At 38.0% G+C, this 26,792-nt stretch overlaps 1 protein-coding gene across 10 annotated transcripts in view; it reads left to right on the top strand.

Annotated features, from left to right (window-relative positions):
- The window catches only part of SCMH1 (Scm polycomb group protein homolog 1), a 199,966-nt gene that overhangs the window by 74,692 nt on the left and 98,482 nt on the right, over window positions 1–26,792 (top strand). For 6 of the 10 annotated variants that reach the window (XM_064281805.1, XM_064281804.1, XM_064281803.1 and 3 more), the window contains 2 exons: window positions 494–564; window positions 11,034–11,268. In XM_064281805.1, coding sequence (XP_064137875.1) covers window positions 494–564; window positions 11,034–11,268 — 306 coding nt within the window. Of the gene's footprint in view, window positions 1–493; window positions 565–2,673; window positions 2,943–11,033; window positions 11,269–26,792 lie in introns of all 10 variants that reach the window. The other 4 variants (XM_010595271.3, XM_064281806.1, XM_064281807.1 and 1 more) reach the window with 2 other exon arrangements.

Raw genomic sequence — 26,792 nt, 5'->3', positions numbered from 1 at the left:
AGTTTTTAGAGTGAGGATTCAAGCATAATCTCTCTCATTCTTGCTTCTCCTCCCCTTACGCCTCCCACTCCGTGCCTCTAGATAACCTCTCCTTTATTCTTTCCAAGCTGAGATGGTGGAATCAAACCATATCGAGTGTTTAGAAGCTTTCACTTGACAGCAGTAGGGAACCTCTCCAGGAGTCAGATCGTTCAGAAGGAATTCCCCCACCTACCTTCTGTCTCTTCTCTTGTTTTCCACAAGCTGCCTGGGCATTTCTTTAAGACATTGGTATATCTTGCTCTGGCACTTAGGATCAGGTCGCCTAGATTCCTCCCCTTCTGGTGAATATATTCCATTCTCTTAGTACTCCTTTGATCTAAAACAGGGAAAAATAAGTTTTCTCATGCTCCAAGCTAGTCTGCAATGACTAATGTTTAGTATAGATTACTTACTTCCTGAAAGCATTTTTTTAGGAAGTTGACCGTGATAGAGATTTCTATTTCCTTTACAGGTCATTTTACCTGGGACAAATACCTAAAAGAAACATGTTCAGTCCCAGCGCCTGTCCATTGCTTCAAGCAGGTAATTGATTCTCAACATCTTCAGTAGGTGGGAGGCAAGTAGTTTTTTTCTGGTTCTTAGACAAGCAAAACATGAGGTGGGAGCCCTTGGGCTTCTCCTCTGAGTAACCTAGAATAAACTTGTATGGGAAGAACATAACACAAGAAGTAATATTTGATCACCATGAGTTTTGGCAGCAGACATTCTTCCCAGCCTCATCTCAAGCAACAACCTTTCCTTCTTACTCACCTTCTTGAGGATATTCTGTGTTAGTGAAAACAATTATTTATTTTTACTGTAGCTCTTAATTCAGATGGATAGGAAAGAGAGTTATGGTCCTTAGGCAGTTCTGGAAAATGGAGCACTATCAATTTCTCTGTACTTAACACCCCTACCACAATCTTATCTTTCTGTAAGCATATTGGCATTGAACTCTCTTGGTGAGCATTTTAGGAGCTCATCAAAAGTCATCCAGAGCTTCTCACATAGGATTAAGTGCCCCAGACAGTGTACAGATGATGCTGACCATATCAGTATATGACAAAGCTGGTAGCCAAAGAAGTTTACTACTGCTAAACATGAGGAAGTTATTTATATCTCCCTTCCTTTAGAACTCAGTGATTACTTCTGCACACTGTCAACATTTCACTTTGAGTTTGAATTTTGTCCATTTTCAAAATGTAAATACAAATTGAGGGCTTCTACACAGTTGAAGTAATAGAGACTAGATTCATACACCCACCTGAAACGTTTTTTTAAAAAAAAGATAAAACATTTTTAAACAATGGTTTTCAAGTCACTGAAGATCAAGCAGCCAAGTAGAGTGATCTCTGAGAGATGGAAAACAAAGAAGGTGAGCCCTACATTATCCCAGCCTACTTCCTTGGGAGAGTTTCCATGTCACAGTGCAGGAAAGGGGAACCCTGGTTGAACCTGGCAGACTCTCTAATTTGTGAAGATGGAATTGAGAGTCCAGGGAAACCAAGGCAGCTACAGTTTGCAGGACAGAGTACCAGAGAGGAGAGAGCTGCACAGAAAGAAAACCATGGAGCTCTGAAGATGATCTCCCCTTCAAGTATTCAGTCGAGTACTGCCGATCAATGCGTGATGCATGTGAAGAAACTACCCAAAGCTAAGAGAGAAATTATCTGAAGGGGTTAGAGGGAATAGAGCCTGGTGCTCACACAGGGCTGGGAATAGTGCCTGTTCCCACCAATCAGTCTGGAAAATCTCATTACTCACAGGGTATGGGTAGAATACACAGAAAGGGCTTGCTCAATAGTAGGGAATAATTAGCCTTAAACTGAGCACTGCTCCGTACCCACCTAACAATCATAAAAGCAAGACTTAAAAGGATCGAACTGTTTACCAGTAACTTCACTGTATCTGAGAAGAAAGTGCAAGAAGATGTATAAGAATACAAAAATAGCCAACATCCAGCATGGTAAAATTCATGATTTGGGCATCCAAAAATTACCGAGCATCTAAAGAGGTAATAATAATAATAATAATGAGGAGAATAATCAATTGATAAAACCAACTCAGAACCTACACAGATCTTAGAATTAGCAGGCAAGACCATTAAAAAATTACTTTAAATGTATTCCATATGTTTAAAAGTTAAGTAGACGCATGAGAGATAGAAAAAAGACCCACAATGAACAACTGTGTGTGAGATGAAAAATTCATTGATGAGACTAATGGCAAAAGAAAAGATTAATAAGCTTGAAGACATAGCAATAGAAACTATTCAAAAGGAAACATAAACAGAAAAAGGAATTTTTTTTTAACGTAAAAAGCACCAGTGAACTGCGGGATAACTTCAGGTAGCCTAACAGATGTGACAGTGGAGTCCCCAAGGGAGAGAAGAGATGGAGAACAGTAAAAATTATTTGAAGAAATGATGGCTAAAATTTTTCCAAAATTAAGGAAAACTAAATCGACAAATCCAAGAAGCTCAATGAAACCAAAAAAAAAAAAGGAACAAGAAAACTACACTAGGGAATATCATAAACAAATTGTTCAAAAGCAGTGATGGAGAAAATCTTAAAAGCAGCCAGAGAAAAAAGACACTTTACATACAGGGGAACAATGATAAAAATAGCATAACATTTCTTCTTTTGGAAACAGTGCAAGCAAGAAGAAAGTAAGCAACATCTTTAAAGTAACGAAAGAAAAGAACTGTCAACCAAGAACTGTATATCCAGCAAAAATCTTTCAAAAACAAAGGTGAAATATAGATGTTTCAAGACATACAAAAGCTGAAGGAATTTAGCACCAGCAGACTGTCACTACAAGAAATGCTAAAGAAAGTCTTTGAAGCAGAAGGAAAATGATATCAGATGGAATTATGGATCTGCACAAAGAAATGAAGGACACCAAAAATGGAAATTACAAGGGTAAATATATAAAGTTGTTTTTATTATTTAAATCTCTATGGAAAATAACTGTGTAAACAATACTAATATATTGTGAAGTTGATAACAGATATATAAGTAAAATGTATGATAATAACAGCATAAAGACCAGAAGGGGAGTTTACCGTTTAAGCATAGTGTTTATTATTTAAGTATAGTATTGTAGCATTCTTATACTGTACATAAAGTACTAGAATATTACTTGACAATAGTCTGTGGTAAGTTAAAGTTGTATGCTATAAACCCTAAATCAACTACTAAAATAACAACACAAAGAATTATAGCTAATAAGTCAATATAATCATAAAAACCAACTTCAAAGAAGGCAAAAAGAGGGAAAGAGAAGAAAAAGGTAACAAAGAAATGGAAAAACTAGAAAACAAATATCAAGATGGTAAATTTAAACCCAGACATATCATTATTCACATTAAATGTGAATGGTCTAAACAGCCAAATTAAAAGGCCAAGATTGTCACATTGGATAAAAAGTAAGACCCAGCTATATTACCTGTAAGAAATTACACTTTAAAGACACAAGGTAGGTTAAAAGGAAGAGAATGAAAAAAGATATACTATGTTGTCAATAGTAAAAAGAAATCTGGAATAGCTGTATTAATATCAAGGTAGATTTCAGACCAGAGACTATTACCAGGGATAAAGAAAGTCATTTCATAATGATAAAGGGGTCAGATAATCCTTACACAAAGCAAAAACTATAGAACTGTAAAGACAAGTATATAAATCTGCAATTTATCTATGGTTGGACATTGTCTTAGTTATCTAGTATTGCTATAACAGAAATACCACAAATCGATGACTTTAGCAAAGAAAAATTTATTCTCTCACAGTTTAGGAGGCTAGAAATCCAAATTCAGAGTGCCAGCTCTAGGGGAAGGCTTTTTCTTTCTGTCGACTCTCGGGGAAGGCCCTTGTCCTCAATCTCCCCCTGGTCCGGGAACTTCTCAGCACAAGAACCTCAGGTCCTAAGGATGCACTCCTCTCCTGGTTCTTCATTCTTGGTGGCATGAGCTCCCCTTCTGCTCAGTTTTCTCTTTTATATCTCAGAAGGCATTGACTCAAAATACAACCTAATCCTATAGATTGAGTCCTACCTCATTAACATAACTGCCTCTAATCCTGCCCCATTAACATCATAGAGGTAGGACTTATAACACATAGGAAAATCACATCAGATCACAAAATGGTAAACAATCACACAAGACTGGGAATCATGACCTAGCCAATTTGGCACACATTTTGGGGGGACACAATTCCATCTACAATATCCCACCCTTTGGCCCCTAAAAATTTATGTCCTTGTCACATGTAAAACACGTTTACCCCATCATATTATAGCAGAAGTCTTAAATCAACTCCAAGTTCAAAATCTCCTGGAGCAAAGTTCCTCATCTGTGAAACCTAGAATATAAGTTATCTGCTTCCAAAGTACAGTGGTGGAACAGGCACAAGGTAGACATTTCCATTACAAATGGAAGAAATTGGAGGTAAAGAAGGAATAACAGGCACCAAGCGATTCAGGAGAATACATTACATTAGGTCTCAAGGGTTGAAAATAATCCTCTCTTCTCTGAGACCATTTATGTAATGGCTCTACCCTCCAGACTCTGAGTATTGGCCATACTCTGCAGATTCTGGGTGAAGTCCCTGGGCCCTGGGCTTCAGGTCAGCCTTCCAAGCCCACTGGGATGCAACTCTTCTCCTTCACATTTGGGCAGCCCCATTCTCCTAGTCCATCTGAGAGGCAACTGTACCCACTCGGCCCCGGAAGGCCCTGTTCTTTTGTCCCTTCAGCATGGCAGCCCCGCCCCCTCGGCTTTGGGCAGCGGCTCTAGCCCCATCTCGTTGGCAGTAGTGAAAGGCAGCACCACATTCTGGAACTGATTTTGTGAAGACCTGACTGTTTGAAACATAGAATGCTGTGGCCCTACTCTTTGAAACCCCAGAGGCCATGGCTCTACCATTTGATACCCAAGAGGTCACGGCCTTACCCTTTGAGACTGAGACAGCTCTGATTTCTGTGTTCCTTGTCTCTTCAGCTTCTGCTTCCTGGTTCCTTGGCCTCACCACCCCTCGGGCCTTGCTACCCATGTCTGCCCTGCTGGGGCAAGTGTTCCAAAGCTCTTTAGCTCCACTAATAAGTGCCTGAAGGCACCCCACTCCTCCAGGAAGCCTCCTGCACAAAGGTACTCAGTTCTGTCTCTGTGTGTGTCAGCTCCAGCGCTGTCTTGCACTGGTCTCCTGGTTCTGCTGCTGCCGTTTCTCTGCTGCTGCTTCTCACCATCTGTGCCATCTCCAGCATAACAGCTCTCCTCACTTCCTTCTGAGTCCTCAACAGAATCCTCTTTGATGTCCATAATTCTACCAACAGTCTCTTCAAGGCAATAGTCTAGGTTTTTACTGTTAGTCACCTTAAAACCCTTCCAGTCTCTATCCATTCACACTTTCAAGACCACTTCTACATTTTACGTATGTGTTAGAGCAGCACCGCACTCTCCTGGTACCAAATTCTTAGTTATCATATACTGCTATAATAGAAATACCACAAATGGATAGCTATAATAAAGAGAAATTTATTCCCACTCAGTCTAGGAGGCTGGAAGTCCAAATTCAAAGTGCCAGCTCCAGGGGAAGGCTTTCTTTCTCTGTCAGCTGTCAGGAAAGGCCCTTGTCATCAATCTTCCCCTGGTCTAGGAACTTCTCAGCATAGGGACCCTGGGTCCAAAGGACGTGCTTCTCTCCTGGTTCTTTGTTCTTGGTGGCATGAGCTCTCTGCTTAATTCTCTCTTTTGTATCTCAAAAGACATTGACTCAAGATACAACCTGATTCTGTAGATTGAGTCCTACCTCATTAACATAACTGCCTCTAACCCTGCTTCATCAGTATCATAGAGGTAGGATTTATAGCACGTAGGAAAATCACATCAGATCACAAAGTGGTAAACAACCACACAATACTGGGAATCATGGCCTAGCCAAGTTGACACACATTCTGGGGGGACACAATTCAATCAGCAACAGACGTTTTAATACTTTTCTCTCTGAAGAAAATCAGCAAGTATGTAGTAGATTTGAACAACACTATCAAACAGCCAGAGCCCTGGTGGCACAGTGGTTAAGAGCTACGGCTGCTAACCAAAAGGTCAGCAGTTTGAATACACCACCCACTCTTTGGGAACCCTCTGAGGAAGTTCTACTCTGTCCTATAGGGTCGCTGTGAGTCAGAATCGACTTGACAGCAGTGGTTTTTTTTTTTTTGGTTATCAACTAACCTGACCTGATTGACGTATATAAAACACTACCCAGAAATAGCAGAATATAGTTCAAGTGCATGTGGAAAATTTACCATGATAGACATATTCTGGACCATAAAACAAGGCTTGATAAACTTAAAAGAATTCAAGTAATACAAAGTATTTTCTCTGATTACAGTGGAATTAAACCAATAACTGAAAGTTATCTGGAAAATCTCCCAGTATTTAGAAATTTAACTGACCCATTTTTAAGTAAGCCATGGGTGTTAGAATCCCAGAGGGACATTAGAAAGTACTTTGATCTGAATGAAAGTGAAAGCAGAACTTAGGAGAATCTGTGGGATGCTGCTAAAGCACTACTTGGAGGGAATGTATAGCACTAAACACATGTTGGAAAAGAAAAAAGTTTTCAAATCAATGACCTCAGCTTCTACCTTAAGAAAACAGGGAGGAAGGAGCAAGTTAAACTCAAAACAAGCAAAGGAAAGAAAATAATAAAGATTAGAGCAGAATCAATGAAATTTAAAAAAAGAAAAAATCATTGAAGCCAAAAGCTGGTTGTTTGTGAAGATCAGTAAAATTGGTAAACCTCTAGCCAGATTATCAGGAATAAAAGAGAGAAGTCAAAAATTACCAGTGTCAGGAATGAGAAAGGTGACATCCCTATAGATTCTACAGATATTGAAAGGTTATGGGAAGTATTATGAACAAATTTATGCTTTTGAATGTGACAACTTAGATGAAACAGATAATTTCCATGAATGACACAAATTACCAAAGCTTACTCAGAGGAGGTAGAAAGTCAGAATAGCACTATTTCTATTATAGAAATTCAATTTGTGGTTAAAAACTTTCCCACAAAAAAATTACCGGCCCAGATGACTTGACTGGTGAATTGTTCCAAACCTTAAAGGAAAAATAATACTAATTCTCCACAGACTCTTTCATAAAATGTCAGAGGAGGAGCTCCCAACTCATTCTATGAGGCAAACCTTGCTGTGATACCAAAACCTGACAAAGACATTGAAAGAAAAGAAAACCTACAAAAAGTAACCTGTATGAAAATACATGTAAAAATTCTAAACAAAATTTTACAAAATGAAATCCAACCGTGTATAAAAATAATAACTCATCATGACCAAGTAGGGCTAATTGCAGGAATGCAGTGTTGATTTAACATTCAAAATTCGATCGATGTAATTCACCATATGAACACACTAAAGGGAAAAAAGACAACGATGATCTCAATAGATGCAGAAAAAACGTTTGACAAAATCCAACGTTCATTCCCGATAAAAACTCTGAGCGAGCTAGAAGTAGAAGGGAACATCACAAATCTGGTAAAGGGCATCAATGAGAAATCATACTTAATGGTGAAAGACGAAATGTTCTCCCCTAAGATCAGGAACAAGACGTTTACTCTTGCCACTTCTATTCAGCATTGCACTATCAGTGCATGTAAGCAAGAAAGGAAAAGAATCCAGATTGAAAGATTAGAACAGACACTTCACCAAAGAAAATGTGGGTGACAAATAAGTACATGAGTAGGTGCTTAATGTCATTATTCATTAGGAAAATACAAATTAAAACCACGATGAGATATCACTAAATATTTACTTAAATGGCTCAGATTAAAAGGACCCACCATACCAAATGGTAGCAAGGATGTAAAGGAAATAGAACTTTCATACACTGCTGGTAGAGAGGTAAAGCGGTTTGATTACTTTGGAAAATAATTTGATAGCAAAAATTCAACACACTACTCAGCAAAAATAACACTCAGTAAACTGGGAATTGAGTAATACACCCTTAATTTGAAAAAAAAATATACCTCAGTACTAAAGCCAGCATTTTACTCAATAGTTAAAAATAACCAGTTAGAAAATATAATGGAGGTGAAATTCCTATTTACAATAGCAAAAAAAAAAATTACTACTTCAATATATAAAACTTATGTAAAGAGAACTTTAGAAAATACCGAACCTAAAGAATGATCTATTTTAAAAAATTCCTACAGTGGACTTTGCCAAAATTAAGAACTTCTGTTCTTCAGAAGACACTGGTAAGAGAATGAAAATATAAGCCACAGACTGAGAGAGAATACTTGCAAATCACAAGTATCTGATGGCAGTACTCCCCAAATTGATCTATAGATTCAATAAAATCTCTGTTAAAATCCCAGCTGCCTTTTTTGCAGAAACTGGCAAGTTGATCCTAAAATTCACTTTAGAAATGCAAAGGACCCAGACTAGACAAAACAGTCTTGGAAAGAAATAAGTTGGAGGACTCACATTTCCCAGTTTAGAAACTTAAACTACAAAGCTACGGTTGTGTTACTGGCATCAGGGTAGTCATATAAATCAGTGGAGAAGAATTTAGAGTCCAGAAATAAACCCATACATTTATGGTCAATTGATTTTCAACAAAGATGCTGAGACAGTTCAATGGGATTTTCGACTACTGATGCAGGGACAACTGGAAAAAACTGAAGAAGGACCCTATGCCCACACCATAAACAAAAATTAACTCCCAGTGGATCATAGACTTAAATGTAAGAGCCGAAAGTATAAAGCTCTTAGAAGAAAACGTAGGAGTAAATCTTCACGACCATAGATTAGGCAGTGGTGTATTAGATATAACAGCAAAAGCACACTCGACAAAAGAAAAAAATAGAGAAATTGGATTTCATCAAAATTAGAAACTTTTGTGCTTCAAAGGACACCATCAAGAAAGTGATAATATAACCCATACAGTGGGAGAAAATATTTGCAAATCATGTATCTGATAAAGAACCTGTGTCCAGACTATATAAAGAACTCTTACAACTCAACAGTAAAAAGACAACCCAGTTTTAAAATGGGCAAAGGATTTGCATAGATTACTCTAAAGACATAAAAACGGTCAAAAAGCACATGAAAGATGCTCAGCGTCATTAGTCGCTGGGGAAATGCAAATCAAAATCACAGCAAGATACTTTGGTATACTCCTCACTGTTGTCGTTAGCTGCCGTGGAGTCGGCCCCTGACTCGCGGTGGTCCCATGTACAACAGAACAAAACACTGCCAGGCCCTGCACATACCTGTGATTAGTTGCGGATCGGGTTCACTAGGATGGCTAAAATAAAAAAGACAGAGAATAACAAGCATTGGTGAGGATATGGAGAAATTGGAACCCCATACATTGCTGGAGAGATTATAAAATGTTTCAGTCACTTTTGAAAACAGTTTGGAAGTTACTCAAAATGTTAAACGTAGAGTTGCCACATGGTCCACCAGTCCCACTCCTAGATACATACCCAAGAGAAATGAAAACATAAATCCACACAAAAAACTTGTACACAAATGTTCAAAGCATCATTATTCATAGTAGTGAAAAAGTGGTAACAACCCAAATATCCATCAACTGATGAACGGATAAACAAAAGTGGTATATCCATACAATGGAATATTATTCAGTAATGAAAAGGAGTGGAGTATTGATACATACTTAGATAGACTGAAACATGCTAAAAGAAAGAAGTTATTCACATATTGGCCACTTATTGTGTCCATTTATATGAAAAATCCAGAATAGGCAAAAAAGTAGAGACAGAAAATAGATTAGTGGTTGCCAGGGACTGGTCTGAGTCAGAGGGGGGGAGTGATTGCTAATGGGGATGGAGTGTCTTTTTCAGGTGATAAAAATATTCTAAAACTAGAGGTAAAGTTTATATATCTGTGTGAATATACTAAAACCCACTAAATTATATACTTTAAGAGGGTAAATTTTACAGTATATGCATTAAACATATACCCACCATGTGATCTAGCCATTCCACATCTAGATATTTACCCAAGAAAAAATAAAGCATATTTCCATAAAAGATTTGTACAGGAATAGCAGTTTTATTTGTAATAGCAAAAACTGGAAGCAAACCAAATGTCTGTCAAAATGGTATATTACTGAGCAAAAAAGATAATGAATTATTGATGTACTCAGTAACATGGATGAATCTCAGAATAATTATGTACTGAATCCAAAAATGAGTATACAATGTAGATTCTACCTAAGACTAGAAAATGCAAACCAATGTAGTAACAGAAAGTAAATTAGTGGTTGCTGGTCCATGAAGGTCCGGAAGGGATGACAAAGGGGCATAAGAGAACTTGGAAGTGATAGCCGTGTTCATTATCTTGATTGTGGTGACGGTTTGATAGTGTATACAGTGTCATGGGTGTATACATATGTCAAGACTTACCAAAGTATAAAGTTTATTGCATGTCTGTTATAACTCAAACATGTTAAAAACATAATTTATAAATTAATCTCAAAATAAGAAAGAAAAAACAATAACCCCGTAGTTAGTCTGTGTGGTGGATATATAGACCAATATACTGAAATGCGCCCTAGAAACACTAGGGATATCTTAGTTTAATAGAATGTGGTGATTCTGAAAAGAAAAAGTTATGAATGCCTGGAAGGGTAGAGAGCTGGAGAAAGGATCGACTGAGAAACCATTTAAGTAACTGAACCATTTGAGATACTCTTGTCCTTTTCTTACTGGTATGGGTCAAATTTGATGCTTCATTGAAAAGTAATTTTTTTTTCTTCATGTTGCTTTCTAGTGTTTATTTTGCATGAAATCCTTCCTAAGTATAATAAAAAAGTATAATATTGGGGGATAATTCAGGGCAGTTGCCCTGGCCCTGCTGTAATCGATTTGAGTCCAAAGCATAACTTTTCATGTTCCATCTCTCAACATCCTTACTGAAAATGTGATTTAGTCGCAGTCCACCTAATCCCCATGGCTTTTTCTCCTCAGTCCTACACACCTCCGAGCAACGAATTCAAGATCAGCATGAAATTGGAAGCACAGGACCCCAGGAACACCACATCCACCTGTATTGCCACAGTAGTTGGACTGACAGGTGCCCGCCTTCGCTTGCGCCTTGATGGAAGTGACAACAAGAATGACTTCTGGCGACTGGTTGACTCAGCTGAAATCCAGCCTATTGGGAACTGTGAGAAGAATGGGGGTATGCTGCAGCCCCCTCTGGGTGAGTAACTGGACTCAGGCTCTCCTTAGCCAATTAGTTAGCTTCCAGAAATTGAACATCCTATTATGGGAAAGTCTGCGGCCCTTTGCCTATGCCTTCTTTTTCATATAGTCCAAAAGAAGAGGCCCACCTGGAACTGTCCTAATGAAATGAGCTATAAGATCTAGACATCTCCATCTCCTCCTTAGCTTATGATATCCAAGCTTCTCTCAAATGCTTCCCTTTTCTAACAAGAAACCAGCGCCTTCACCTTTTTTGTCAGTTCCCATTTACCCTTAGAGAGAAAATGGAAGGAGATCTAGCCATTTAACCTACCTCAAAAAAGAAAAAACATATAAAGCTTTCATCAAATCCTACAGTGATGACAGGGGGTAAGAGAGCAATCTCCCAATAGAATGGAAGGACTGTAAGAAGGGTTCCTTATCTCTTTTCCCCAGAATTCTCACTTGGTCCTTGAAATTTTCTCACTTTGAGTTTATTGTTTATAAGGAAATGGCCTTATTTTACTTAAACTAATAATCCCACTAAATTTTTTTCCTCAACATCAGATTCGCCTTTTTTCTGCTTCAGTGTACCTGAGGAATTCAGCCCATCCCATCAGTTACTGTCAGTAACTACTGCAGTGAGTCCCAAGGAAGAGTAGAGGAAGATGAGTTATTGGGTATGGGCTGTGTTCCCCTCAGGAAGCTGTGCTAGATTAATTGAGGGGCATAGGGCATGTATCATTTGAAAGAGCCCCTTTCCCCAGGTGATTGCTTAACATATACCTCTGTTTTAAAAAATTATTCATAATGCAAAATTTCAAAATGTATAAAAATGGAGAGAATAGAGCAGTAAATATCTGCATGTCCTTCATCCTTGATAATTATCAACGCATAGTCATTCTTGTTTTATCTGTATCTGTACACACTCCCCGTCCCTCTCCTGCCCATTTACCCAAACATAGTATCATTTTATTGTTAAATATTTTGGTATGTATCTCTCAAAAATGAGGAAAAATTTTAATAAAACAACTACAGTACCATTATCACATGTAAATAAACTAATCATAATCCCGTAATATCAACAAATATCAAATTAGTGTTTAAATTTTCCTGATTGTCTCTCTCTCTCTCACAGTTTTTTTTTTAATTTCTTATAATTGTATTTTGCTGATTGTACCTATAGCATCATTTATCATTTAACTTGTTCCTCTGTCCTCTATTTTCTAGACATTTGTAGCTCAACCTAGTAACCTGATCAGGTTGAGGTTCAGTTTTTTCATAAGAATATTTCATAAGTGATGGTATTTACCAGAGCTTTGAACCAGTTCTTCCCAGTTCAGTCATGGCCAAGGAAGTGAAACCAAAACAGACTCAAATTTTAAAAATTTGGATGAACCGGAACAATAACTGGAACAGGAAAAATTACCGGTCAGAGCCCTGCTGGAAACCTAATCTCCCCCTTAGAAAGCAAGGGCGGTATTTGCATTGCATAGCGACCAAATCTCTTGCCCATCGAATTTTGAGCAGTCAGAAACAACAGTGCCTCATTCAAAGATGGCGGTTTATCACAACACTTTAAACGTGTGTCACTCTCCACAGTTCTGCCAATAATCCAGTCTCACACATCGGCTCCTGAAAAGGCTCACTATGCCTCTTCCAAGTCTGCCATTCCAGGGCTTTGACTTGTAATTTTTCCCGTTCCATTTATCATTCCAGATCATCTAAATGGTAAATATTGGGATCTCTTCTGGTTTTTGCTTCATCAGCCATGACTGTAGTGTTTGAACCAGTTAAAAGCTCTGTTATTTACTTCTAATAGGAGGCCTGTATGTTCTGGTTATCTCTCTTTATAATGTAGCAGCCATTGACGTTCATTGTCTAGATCAGTGGTTGATAAGTTTCTTAAAAGAGATAGTAAATGTTTTAGCCTTGTGGGTCATACATTCTGTGTTATAATTATTAAGCTTTGTCCTTGTAGTACAAAAACAGCCATAGACAACACATACATCAGTAGAAATAGCTGTGTTCCAATAAAGCTTATTTACAAAGATAGGTGTTGGCCTATTGGCTGTAGTTTATTGACCCCTGACTAGATCCATAAATTCATCATGGTTACAAAACGGGAAATTTTAATTCTGTCATTTCTTCTATGTAAAATATAGGGAATACGTCTATTAAAATAAACTTTCATCAACTATTTGGTTATCCTGAGATACAGTTCATACAGAAAAAGCAGATTAAATGCTTGATTTTTTACTTTATTTACCAATTTTTAAAATAATCAGTGGTTTACTAGCATCCTCCAAAGGTATTGAAGGAGGGTTTTGTTGTTGTTTAGTGTCATAAACTCAAGGATTTGTACGTATTCAATGTGTTTTTATTCCATTGTGCTCATTGTCTTTTTTGATGCTTGAATTGTCCCATTCTTGGCCAGTAGGCAGTAGGGGCTTCTTCAAGTTGTCTCCTAACTCTTTTTTTTAAACATTAGTACTATTTGATAGCTTTCTTGGATTTGGGGAATTTCATGTTTCAGGCTCATCTTGTGCATTTTTTGCCCCAGGTATATGGAATCAACCATTTTTTCTAGGTTCCAGGCTCCTTTTAGTGGGACGTGGTATTAAAGACATAATCTAAATACTAGAGTTCTCAATGCTACTGAGTTGGTCACTCTTTCTAAGTGTTTGTGGTATACAGAGGTAGCAACTACTTTTTTTTTCTTAATTAAGATGAAAACATTAGTTCATGTTGATACTTCCACTAAAATTCAGCGCAATGACATACTTACTTCATCTTTAGTGTCTTATATCTGTATCTCCTTTGTACCACACCAAAACCCTATTTCTCCATGGCACCAACAAAATTACTCATTTACTTTCTGCCATAGTAGACACACAACAGTCTCAGAATAACGGTACCAGCACTACTAGAGGTATGATTACTGACAGTGTTTTAGAATTATTTGCATTACTTTTTTCCTTACCTAAGAGAAGTATAGTCCAATAATGTGTTATAAGGTCACTGGGATTAGTTTCTGTCTCAGTGGCTGTGCCACCAGCTTGATGCAAAGTTAGGTTCATTTGTTTGATTTTATTTTTGATATTTAGGAATTGCTTTTTTAATTAATTTTTACTTATAAATGTGTAAAATATATCATTCCTAAAGTCAAATCCATATTAGGTATACAGATAGTCCCTGGGTTACCAACATTCAATTTACGTACGACCCATAGTTACAAACCAACCCCCATAAAGCCTATTTGATTAAAAACTCGAGGTACATACAGTGGTTTGTAATAACAAACAGTTGTTACTTTGCAATGTGCATCAAAACATTGTTATTATTATTACTGTATTTTTATGTTCAAGATGTTTTAGTGTATCTGGAAGTGTGGTTTTAATGTTTTTTATGTATAGAAAGATACACTATATACTATATAAAAACTATATACTATATACTATATTTTTTATATACTAATATACTATATAAAAAAATTTTTTTATACTATATACTATATACTATATACTATATACTATATACTATATACTATATACTATATACTATATACTATATACTATATACTATATACTATATACTATATACTATATACTATATACTATATACTATATACTATATACTATATACTATATACTATATACTATATACTATATACTATATACTATATACTATATACTATGACAAGCATTTGACTGACATTAGATATGAACCGTACCTAACTGTTCCAGTTTATGTACAAATTCAATTACAGATTTAGAAATTGAACTCGTTCATGATCCAGGGACTGTCTGTATTGAGAAACCTCCTCCACCTTATTCCCTCCCTCTGTCATAGGTAACCACTTTCTTTTAATTTTATAGTTTATCCTTTTTTTTAAAATATATACAAATATATGTGTGCTTGTATGTGTATATATAAATATGTACCCGTCCTGTTTCTTGGATAGATGATAGAGTACTATACATACTTTTCTCAACCTTGCTTTTTTCATTTAAGAATATGGCCTGAAGATGACTTCATAGTAGTATGCAGGTGTTCCTTATCCCTCTTTACAACTTTATAATACTCCACTGTTCGTGTCCTATTTTTATGAATCACTGTTGAGAAATATCTTGAAAGTCTTTCCAAAAATACAAATTCCCAGGCATAATAGTGACCATCTAAATCAAAATCCCCTTTACGCATCTGTCAGTTTTTTGTACTGTGGGGCTTACGTGTTGCTGTGATGCTGGAAGCTATGCCACCAATATTCAGCTAGCAGCAGGGTCACCCATGGCAGACAGGTTTCAGCAGAGCTTCCAGACTAAAACATACTGGGAAGAGGGACCCGGCAGTCTACTTCTGAAAATAATTAGCCCATGAAAACCTTATAAATAGCAGCAGAACGTTGCCTGATACAGTACCAGGTAAGAGCTGCTCAGATTGGAAGTCACTCGAAAGACGACCGGAGAAGAGCTGCCTCCTCAAAGTAGAGTTGACCTTAATGATGTAGATGGAGTCAAACTTTCATGACCTTCATTTGCTGAAGTGGCAGCTTGACTCCACCTATGTCATTAAGGTCAACTCTGCTTTGAGGAGGCAGCTGCAACATCCTTTAATAATTGGAATGTACAATGTACAAAGTATGAATCTAGGAAAATTGGAAATCATCAGAAATGAAATGGAACACATAAAGATCGACACCCTAGGCATTAGTGAGCTGACATGAACTGGTTTTGGCCAGTAGTAGACAATCATAAAGTCTGCTATGCCAGGAATGACAAATTGAAGGGGAATGGCATTACGTTCATTGTCAAAAGAACATTTCAAGATCTATCCTAAGTACAGCGCTGTCAGTGATAGGATAAAACCCATATGCCTATGAGGAAGATCAGTTAATACAACTATTATTCAAATTTAGGCAACAGCCACTAAGGCCAAAGATGAAGAAATTGAAGTTTTTACGAAATTGACCGAACATGCAATTGGGGTGCATTGATATTTACGGCTGATTGCAATGTGAAGGTTGGAAACAAAGATCGATATTTGGAAAATATGGCCTTGATGATGGAAACGATGCCAGAGATTGCATGGCAGAAGACCAACGACTTCTTCATTGCACATAACTTTTTGTAACAACAAAACAGCAGTTATACACATGGACCTCACCAGATGGAATATACAGAAGTCAAATCAACTACATCTGTGGAAATAGACAATGGAAAAATTTAATGTCATCAGTCAGAACAAGGCCAGGGGCCAATTGTGGAACAGACCATCAATTGCTCATACGCAAATTCAGTTGAAGCTGAAGAAAATTAGAACAAGTCCACAAGAGTCAAAGTATGACCTTGAGTACTCCCACCTGAATTTAGAGACCATCTCAAGAACAGATTTGACGCATTGAACACTAATGACCGAAGACCAGACAAATTGTACAGTGACATCAGGGACATCATCCGTGAAGAAAGCAAGAGGTCATTAAAAAGACAGGAAAGGAAGAAAAGACCAAAATAGATGTCAGAAGAGACCCTAAAACTTGCTCTTGAATGTCGAGTAGCTAAAGCAAAAAGAAGAAATGATGAAGTAAAAGAACTAAACAGAAGATTTCAAAGGGCAGCTCGAGAAGACAAAGTATTATAATGACATGTGCAAAAACCTGGAGTTGGAAAACCAAAAGCCAAAAGAACTGAGAAAAAATTCAAGCCTTTAATTGCAATATTGTAGGACTCTACAGCGAAAACATTAAACGACGCAGGAAGCATCAAAAGATGGCAGGAATACCCAGAGTTACTATACCAAAAAGAATTGGTTGATGTTCAGACATTTCAGGAGGTAGCATATGGTCAGGAACCGATGATACTGAAGGAAGAAGTCCAAGCTGCACTGAAGGCATTGGTGAAAAACAAGGCTCCAGGAATTGACAGAATACCTACTGAGATGTTTTAACAAATGGATTCAGCACTGGAAGTGGTCACTTGTCTATGCCAAGAAATTTGGAGGACAGCTACCTGGTTTACAGATTTATGCCTCTTCCAAAGAAAGGTGATTCAACTGATTGGGAAATTATCGAACAATGTCATACACAAGTAAAATTTTTCTGAAGATCATTCAAAAGCAGTTGCATCAGTACATCAAGAGGGAACTGCCAGAAATTCAATCTGGATTCAGAAGAGGATGTGGAACCAGGGCTATCATTGCTGATGTTACATGGATTCTGATTGAAAGCAGAATATACCAGAAAGATGTTTACCTGTGTTTTATTGACTGTGCAAAGGCATTCAACTGTGTGGATCTTATCGAATAACATTGGATAACTGGATAATATTGCAAAGAATGGGAATCCCAGAACACTTAGTTGTGCTCATGAGGAACTTGTACATAGATCTAGAGGCAATTGTTCCAACATTACAGGGGTATACTGCATGATTTAAAGTCAGAAAAGGTGTGCATCAGAGTTCTGTCCATTTACCATACTTATTCAATCTGTATAAAAAAAAAAAACTTTATTCAATCTGTATGCGGACCAAATAATCCAAGAAGCTGGGCTATCTGAAGAAGAATGGGGCACCAGGATTGGAGGAAGACTCATTAACAATCTGCATTATGCAAATGATACAACCTAGCTTGCTGAAAGTGAAGAGGTCTTCAAGTACTTACTGATGAAGATAAAAGACTACAGCCTTCAGTATAAATTATACCTCAACATAAAGAAAATAAAAACCCTCACAACTAGACCAATAAGCACATCATGATAAATGGAGAAAAGATTGACATTGTCAAGGATTTCACTTTACTTGGATACACAGTCAACATCCATGTAAGCAGCAGTCAAGAAATCAAACAACATACTGCACTGGGCAAATCTGCTGCAAAAGACCTCCTGAAAGTGTTAAGAAGCAAAGATGTCACTTTAAGGACTAAGGTGCACCTGACCCAAGCCATGATGTTTTCAGTCACCTTGTATGCATGTGAAACCTGGTCAATGAATAAGAAAGACCAAAGAAGAATTGATATCTTTGAATTATGGTATTGGTCAAGAATATTAACTAAACCATGGACTGCCAAAAGAGTGAACATATCTGTCTTGGAAGGAGTACAGCCAGAATGCTCCTTAGAAGCAAGGATGGTGAGACTACATCTCACATACTTTGGACATGTTATCAGGAGGAATTAGTCCCTGGAGAAGGGCATCATGCCTGGTAAAGTAGAGGGTCACTGAAAAAGTGGAAGACCTTCAACAAGATGGATTGACACCGTGGCTACAACAATGGGCTCAAGCATAACAATGATTGTGAGGATAGCACAGGACCAGGTAGCATTTCATTCTGTTATACATAGGTTCGCTATGAGTTGAAACCAACTCAGTGGCACCTAGCAACAACAACAACAAATCAAGATGTTTTCAAAAATTCTCCAGGAACGTACAGATGAAAAAAGAGTAAATCAAACTGTCCATAACTTATAACTCACCCTAAACATAACTGGGAGTCAAGAATATCACAAATTTCAATTACTTGTTACTGGGGAAATAAAGACCTGGAACCAGCAAGAACTAGTAACAGGCCCATACAGGAATGAATAATCAGGTAGAAACTGCATAAAAAAAAGAGGAGAGAGAAGGCGGGGCTAGCAAAGCCAAAGTAACCCGAGAAAGAGAGAGTCCTATCCAGAATGGGGAAATACGAAGAACAGGGCTGAAATTTAGTGGATTAGAGCATCGGCTATGGAGAATCAAAAGAAAGAGGTTTGAAAGTGTGAGGAAACAGAGATAGAAGTCTTGGAAACATACCACTTTTGGGAGAGAGGGAGGAATAATGTTGAAAGGAAAGAAGGAAACAAGGATTATACAGAAACAAAAAAGAATCATAAAATCAAAAGACACACCAACTTGCCTATTTCATCCCAAACAAGCCCATCTACCATCTATTAAAGAAACTGCATTTCACTATGCCAACAGAAACACGACTCAAGACCCCTGCCAAAATAGAATCATCTGTTTTTTCCTGGTCCAGGAAAATATAAAACATTTCAAAATACAGGGATACAGCAATCAACAACCATTTTAAAAAACTTCTATATGAAGAACAGAAAATAAGGGTAAAAATATTTCAACTAACTGAAGATTCTACTGCCAAAACCAGTGACTAAGCAGAGGAAAACTGTTGCACAACACCCAGCTTAAATTAAACAAGTATTGGCACTTATGACAAAATACCATTAATCATAAATTCTAAACGTCAGATTAGAAATGCACGAGAGGAAGATGTGAAAAGGGAGAGTTGTCCAAACTCAAGAGAAATATTGAAGAAAGACAAAAGTATCTCAATTGATTCAAGGTACTCAAAGGTACAATAGATGAAAATTTAATAAGGGACATTGAGGAGAGGAATAAAAACATCCAAGAGAATAAAAATAAATATTGGAAAAGGTTCAGCTTATATGTACTGTATTTTTGGCAAATAATGCGCCCACAACCATAATCCATCCACACATATAATGGACATACCATGTGTAGGAAAATAATGCACAAGGAGGTTGTGTGGTTTGCAAAAAACATATAGCACCTATGTTATTTGTATAAAAATACAGTATATGTAATCATCGCAGTTCCTGAAGAAGATAAAACAATGAAAACAGAATTAATCTTTAAAATTGTTATATGACATAACTTGCCAAAAATTAAAGAAGACCTGAACCTACATGTTAGAAGGGCCTCTCTTATTCCTGGAAAAGTTAATTCCTATTGGTCAACTTCAAGACATATTCAAGTAAAACTTCTAGATTCTAAAAATAAAGGAAAAAGGCCGAGGCATTTACAAGGGAAAGAAAATCATCAGAAGTACTAGGTGATGCCCAGCTATCACTACTGACCACTCTGACTGGGATCACAACAGAGGGTTCTGGACAGAGCAAGAGAAAAATTGTAGAACAAAAAATCAAATTCACAAAAAAGACCAGACTTACTGGTCTGACAGAGACTAGAGGAACCCCTGAGACTATGGCCCTAAGACAGACACCCTTCTGAACTGAAACGGAATCCATTCCCAGAGACCACCTTTCAGCCAAACCATAGACAGGCCCATAAAATAAACAATAACACCCAAGAGGAACATGCTCCTTAGGACATTCAATTACATGAGAGCAAAAGGACAACATATGCTCAAAAGCAAAGATGAGAAGGCAGGAAGGGGTAGAAAATCGGAATAAAAGGGAACAGGGAACCTAGAATGGAAATGGGGAGAGTGCTGACACGTTGTGGGTAATGAAACCAATGTCATAGAACACTTTATGTACATAGTATCAAATGGGAAACGAATTTGCTCTGTAAATTTTCACTTAATGCACAATCAAAAAAAAAAAAAGATATGCAGCCTTAGAAACCCTGTGAGGCTGTTCTCTGTCCTATGGGGCCACTATGAGTTGGAATTTACTCTATGGCGGTGAGTTTGGTTGGGGTTATGTAGCGATAATGACACTGAGGGATGACTTAAAATAATATCCTTAACTTTTAATTAATTATGTTAAAAAGTAACCCATGCTGTGATCACAATAGAGGGTCCCGGACAGAGCTGAAGAAAAATGTGGAACAAAATTCTAACTCTCAAAAAAAGAACAGACTTACTGGCCTGACAGAGACTGGAGAAGCCCTGAGAGTATGGCACGCAGACACCCTTTTAACTCAGGATTGAAGTCACTTCTGAGGTTCACCCTTCATGCAAAGATTAGACAGGCCCTCAAAACAAAACGAGACTAAAGGGGCACACCAGCCAGGGGCAAGGACTAGAAGGCAAGAGAGGACAAGAAAGCTGGCAATAGGCAACCCAAGATTGAGAAGGGAGAGTGTAGACATGCCGTAGGGTTATTAACCAATGTCATAAAACAATATGTGTACTAACAAAAAGAAAAAAAAAAACCCATGATGCTAAAAATAATACAATTATTTTAATAGCATATACTAACATGAATCGATATAAAACGACAACATAAAAAACTCAATGTTTTCTTAGCATTTAATAAATTTTCAACAAACTCTTATTTTTTGTTGTGCTTTAAGTGAAAGTTTACAAATCAAGTCAGTCTCTCATACAAAAATTTATATACACCTTGCTATATGTACTCCTACTTGCTCTCCCCTCAATGAGACAGCACACTCCTCTCTACCTTGTATTCCCTGTGTCCATTCAGCCAGCTCCTATCCTCCTCTGTCTTCTCATCTCCCCTACAGACAGGAGCTTCCCACATAGTCTTATGTGTCTACTTGAGCCAAGAAGCTCACTCCTCACCAGTATCATTTTCTATCTTATAGTCCAGTCCAATCTCAGTCTGAAGAGTTGGCTTTGGGACTGGTTCCAGTCTTGGGCTAGCAGAAGGTCTGGAGACCATGACCTCCTGGGTCCTTTTAGTCTCAGTCAGACCATTAAGTCTGGTCCTTTTACGAGAATTTGAGGTCTGCATCCCACTGCTCTCCTGCTCCATCAGGGATTCTCTGTTGTGTTCCCTGTCAGGGCAGTCGTGGTTTGTAGCCGGGTACCATCTAGTTCTTCTGGTCTCAGGCTGATGTAGTCTCTGAATTATGTGGCCCTTTCTGTCTTGTGTACTCATAATTACCTTGTGTCTTTGGTGTTCTTCATTCTCTTTGCACCAGGTTTGTTAAGACCAGTTGATGCATCTTAGATGGCTGCTTGCTAGCGTTTAAGACCCCAGACGCCACTCACCAAAGTGGGATGCAGAATGTTTTCTTAATAGATTTTATTATGCCAGTTGACCTAGATGTCCCCTGAAACCATGGTCCCAAGACCCCTAACCCCGCTACTCTGGCCTTCAAAGCTTTTGGTTGTATTCAGAAAACTTCTTTGCTTTTGGTTTAGTCCAGTTGTGCTGACCTCTCCTGTATTGTGTGTTGTCTTTCCCTTCACCTAAAATACTTCATGTCTACTATCTAATTAGTGAATACCCCTCGCCCCCCCGCCACCCTGTAACCATCAAAGAATATTTTCTTCAGTGTTTAAACTATTTCTTGAGTTCTTATAATAGTGGTCTCATACAATATTTGTCCTTTTGCAACTGACTCAGCATAATGCCTCCCAGGTTCCTCTACATTATGAAATGTTTCACAGATTCATCGTTGTTCTTTATCATTGCATAGTATTCCATTGTGTGAATATACCATAATTTATTCAATAAATTCTGATTTATTTAAATAAAAGAAAAGAAAATCAGTTTAGGCCTGAAATCTATACCTTGTTGGAGAGGGCATAGCCATGGCTTAATAGATGGCAGAGAAGCCACTGTGGTACCCCACCGATGGAACTTGCTAGAAATTTGCCCTCTAGGGTACTGAGGAAAGCTGCTCATGGAGAGGTATTTCACTGGGATATCTCTGTTACAAAACTGCCCAAATGGGAAATGGCTGGCCACTGGATACTACTGGCTTCTGTGCACTGCAGAAACAGGCATTGGAGAAGCTGTAAGAGCAGCACATGACAGCTGAGCAAACACAGGAACGAGGAAGGAAATCTCATTTCTCCAGCAATGTCTTTAGGTAGGAACGAAGGATATCATTTAAAGCTGATAAACAAAATAATTGAAGCCTAAGTAAGAAGGGGCTTTTAAGGACTAAGATCTGCCTCACCCAAGCCATGTTGTTTTCAACCACCCTCATATGCATGTGAAAACTGGACAATGAATAAAGAAGACCAAAGAATTGATGCCCTAGAATTACAGTATTGGTGAAGAATATTGAATATAAGAATGAACAAACCTGTGTTGGAAGAAGTACAGCCAGAATGCTCCTTAGAAGCAAGGATGGTGAGACTTAGTTTCATGGAGAAGGACATGATGCTTGGTACAAGTATACAGTCTGCAAAAAAAGAGGAAAACCCTCCGTGAGAAGGATTGACACAGTGGCTGCAACAGTGGCCTCAAACAGAGAAATGATTGTGAGGATGGTGCAGGAACAGACAGTGTTTTGTTCTGTTGTACATGAGGTTGCTATGAGTCGAAACTGACTTGACAGCACCTAACAACAATAAAAAGAGTCACTAAAATAAAAAAAGATAACCGTTCATGAGAATGTGGAGAAATTAGAACCCCATACATTGCTGGAGACATTGTAAAATGCTATAGCCACTTTGGAAGGTAGGTTGGAAGTTACTCAAAATATTAAACATAGAATTACCATGAGTCCCAGAAATTTCATTCCTAGGTATATACTCAAGATAATTGAAAACAGAGCCACGCAAAAACAGGTACATGAGTGTGTATGGCGTCATTATTCATAACAGCCAAAAAGTGATAACAACACAAATGTTTGTCAACTGATGAATGAATAAACAAAGTGGTATGTCCATACAATAGAATATTATTCAGTAATGAGACAGAATGAAGTACTGATACATGCTATAATATGTATAAATGTTGAAAACCTTATGCTAAGTGAAAGCAGTCATTCACATATTGGCCACTTATTATTTGACTCCATTTATGTGAAGTGTCCAGAATGGGCAAATACGTAGAGACAGAAAATAGATGAGTGGTTGCCTGGAACTGGTCCAAGGGGGGATTAGGGAATGACTGCTAATGGGCATAGAGTGCCATTTTGGGGTAATGAAAATATTCTAAAATTAGATAGTGAAGTTCATACAACTTTGTGAAGATACTAAAATCCACTGAATTGTATACAAGGGTAAATTTTATGGTATGTGAGTTACATCTCAATAAAGCTGTTCTTTTTTAAAAAATCACATATCTGATAAGGAACTGGTATCCAGAATATATAAAGAACTCTCGAAACTCAATGATAACACTTCTGCAAGAAACCAAAAGAGACCTACATAAGTGGAAAAACATACCTTGCTCGTGGATAGGAAGACTTAACATTATAAAAATGTCTCTTCTACCAACAGCGATCTAAACGTTTAATGCAATTCTGATCCAAATCCCAAGGACATTCTTTAAGGAGACGGAGAAACAAATCACCAACTTCATATGGAAGGGAAAGAGGCCCCGGATAAGTAAAGCATTACTGAAAAAGAAGAACAAAGTGGGAGGCCTTACTCTACCTGATTTTAGAACCTATTATACCGCCACAGTAGTCAAAACAGCCTGGTACTGGCACAGCAACAGATACGTAGAGCAATGGAACCGACTTGAGAATCCAGACATAAATCCATCCACATATGAGCAGTTGATATTTGACAAAGGCCCCGAAACAGTTAAATGGGGAAAAGACAGTCTTTTTAACAAATGGTACTATCACAACTGGATATCCATCTGCAAAAAAATGAAACAAGACCCATACATCACTCCATGCACAAAAATGAGCTCAAAGTGGACCAAAGACCTAAATATAAAATCTAAAACAATAAAGATCATGGAAGAAAAAATAGGGACAATGCTAGGAGCCCTAATACATGGCATAAACAGTATACACAACATTACTAACAATGCAGAAGAAACACTAGATAACTGGGAGCTCCTAAAAATCAAACGCCTATGCTCATCCAAAGACTTCGCCAAAAGAGTAAAAAGACTACCTACAGACTGGGAAAAAGTTTTTAGCTATGACATTTCCAATCAGTGCCTGATCTCTAAAATCTACATGAAACTGCAAAAAGACAAATAACCCTATTAAAAAAATGGGCAAAGGATATGAACAAACAGACACTTCACTAAAGAAGACATTCAGGAAGCTAACAGATACATGAGGAAATGCTCACGATCATTAGCCATTAGAGAAATGCAAATCAAAGCTACAATGAGATTCCATCTCACTCCTACAAGGCTGGCATTAATCCAAAAAACACAAAACAATAAATGCTGGAGAGGCTGTGGGGAGATTGGAACACATACACTACTGGTGGGAATGTAAAATGGTACAACCACTTTGGAAATCGATTTGGCGCTTCCTTAAAAAGCTAGAAATAGAACTACCGTACGATCCAACAATCCCACTCCTTAGAATATATCCTAGAGAAATAAGAGCCTTTACACAAACGGATATATGCACACCCATGTTCACTGCAGCACTGCTTACAATAGCAAAGAGATAGAAGCAACCAAGGTGCCCATCAACAGATGAATGGATAAATAAATTATGGTATATTCACACAATGGAATACCACGCATCGATAAAGAACAGTGATGAATCTATGAAACATTTCATAACATGGAGGAATCTGGAAGGCATTATGCTGAGTGAAATTAGTCGGTTGCAAAAGGACAAATATTGTATAAGACCGGTATTATAAGAACTCAAGAAATAGCTTAAACAGAGAAGAAAATATTCTTCGATGGTTACGAGAAGGGGGAGGGAGGGAGGGTGGGAGAGTGGTATTCACTAATTAGATATTAGATAAGAACTACTTTAGGTGACGAGAAAGACAACACACAGTATAGGTGAGGCCAGCACAACTGGACTAAACGAAAAGCAAAGAAATTCCCTGAATAAACTGAATGCTTCGAAGGCCAGCGTAGCAGAGGCGGGGGTTTGGGGACCATGGTTTCAGGGGACATCTAGGTCAACTGGCATAATAAAATCTATTAAGAAAACATCCTGTATCCCGCCTTGGAGAGAGGCGTCTGGGGTCTTAAAGGCTAGCAAGCAGCCATCTAAGAAGCATCAATTGGTCTCAACCCACCTTGATCAAAGGAAAATGAAGAACACCAAGGACATAAGGTAATTATGAGCCCAAGAGACAGAAAGGGCCATATGAACCAGAGACTACATCAGCCTGAGACCAGAAGAGCTAGATGGTACCTGGCTACAACCCATGACTGCCCTGACAGGGAACGCAACAGAGAACCCCTGAGGGAGCGGGAGAGCAGTGGGATTCAGACCCCAAATTCTCGTAAGAAGACCAGAGTTAATGGTCTGACTGAGACTAGAAGGACCCCAGTGGTCATGGCCCCCAGGCCTTCTGTTGGCCCAAGACAGGAACCATTCCCGAAGCCAAGTCTTCAGATAGGGATTGAACTGGAGGATGAGTTGGAGAGGGATGCTGGTGAGGAGTGAGCTTCTTGGATCAGGTGGACACTTGAGACTATGTTGGCATCTCCTGCCTGGAGGGGAGATGAGAGGGTAGAGGGGGTTAGAAGCTGGCGAAATGGACACAAAAAGAGTGGAGGGAGGGAGCAGATTGTTTCATTAGGGGGAGAGTAATTGGGAGTGTGTAGCAAGGTGTATATAAGTTTTTGTGTGAGAGACTGACTTGATTTGTAAACTTTCACTTAAAGCACAATAAAAATTAAAAAAAATAATAATAATAAGGAAACCAATACCCCAATCTTTTTTTAAGTGGGCAAAAGGCTTGGACCAGCACTTCACCAAAGAGGATATACTGATAGCAAATAAGCATGTGCGGGGATGCATTAGTCCTTAGGAAACACAACTTAAAACCTCAATAATACTCCACTACACCGTTAAAATGGCTAAAACATTTTGGAGCTAACAATGTCAAGTGCTAATGAGAATGAGGAGCAACAGAAGTCTCGTACATTGCCAATGAGAATACAAAATGGTACAGCCACTTTGGAAAACAGTTT

This window comes from Loxodonta africana, chromosome 3 (genome assembly GCF_030014295.1).
Source record: "Loxodonta africana isolate mLoxAfr1 chromosome 3, mLoxAfr1.hap2, whole genome shotgun sequence".
Classification (NCBI taxonomy): Eukaryota; Metazoa; Chordata; class Mammalia; order Proboscidea; family Elephantidae; genus Loxodonta; species Loxodonta africana.
Note: the sequence above shows the minus strand (reverse complement) of the source record. Positions and strands in the feature narration are given on the sequence as shown.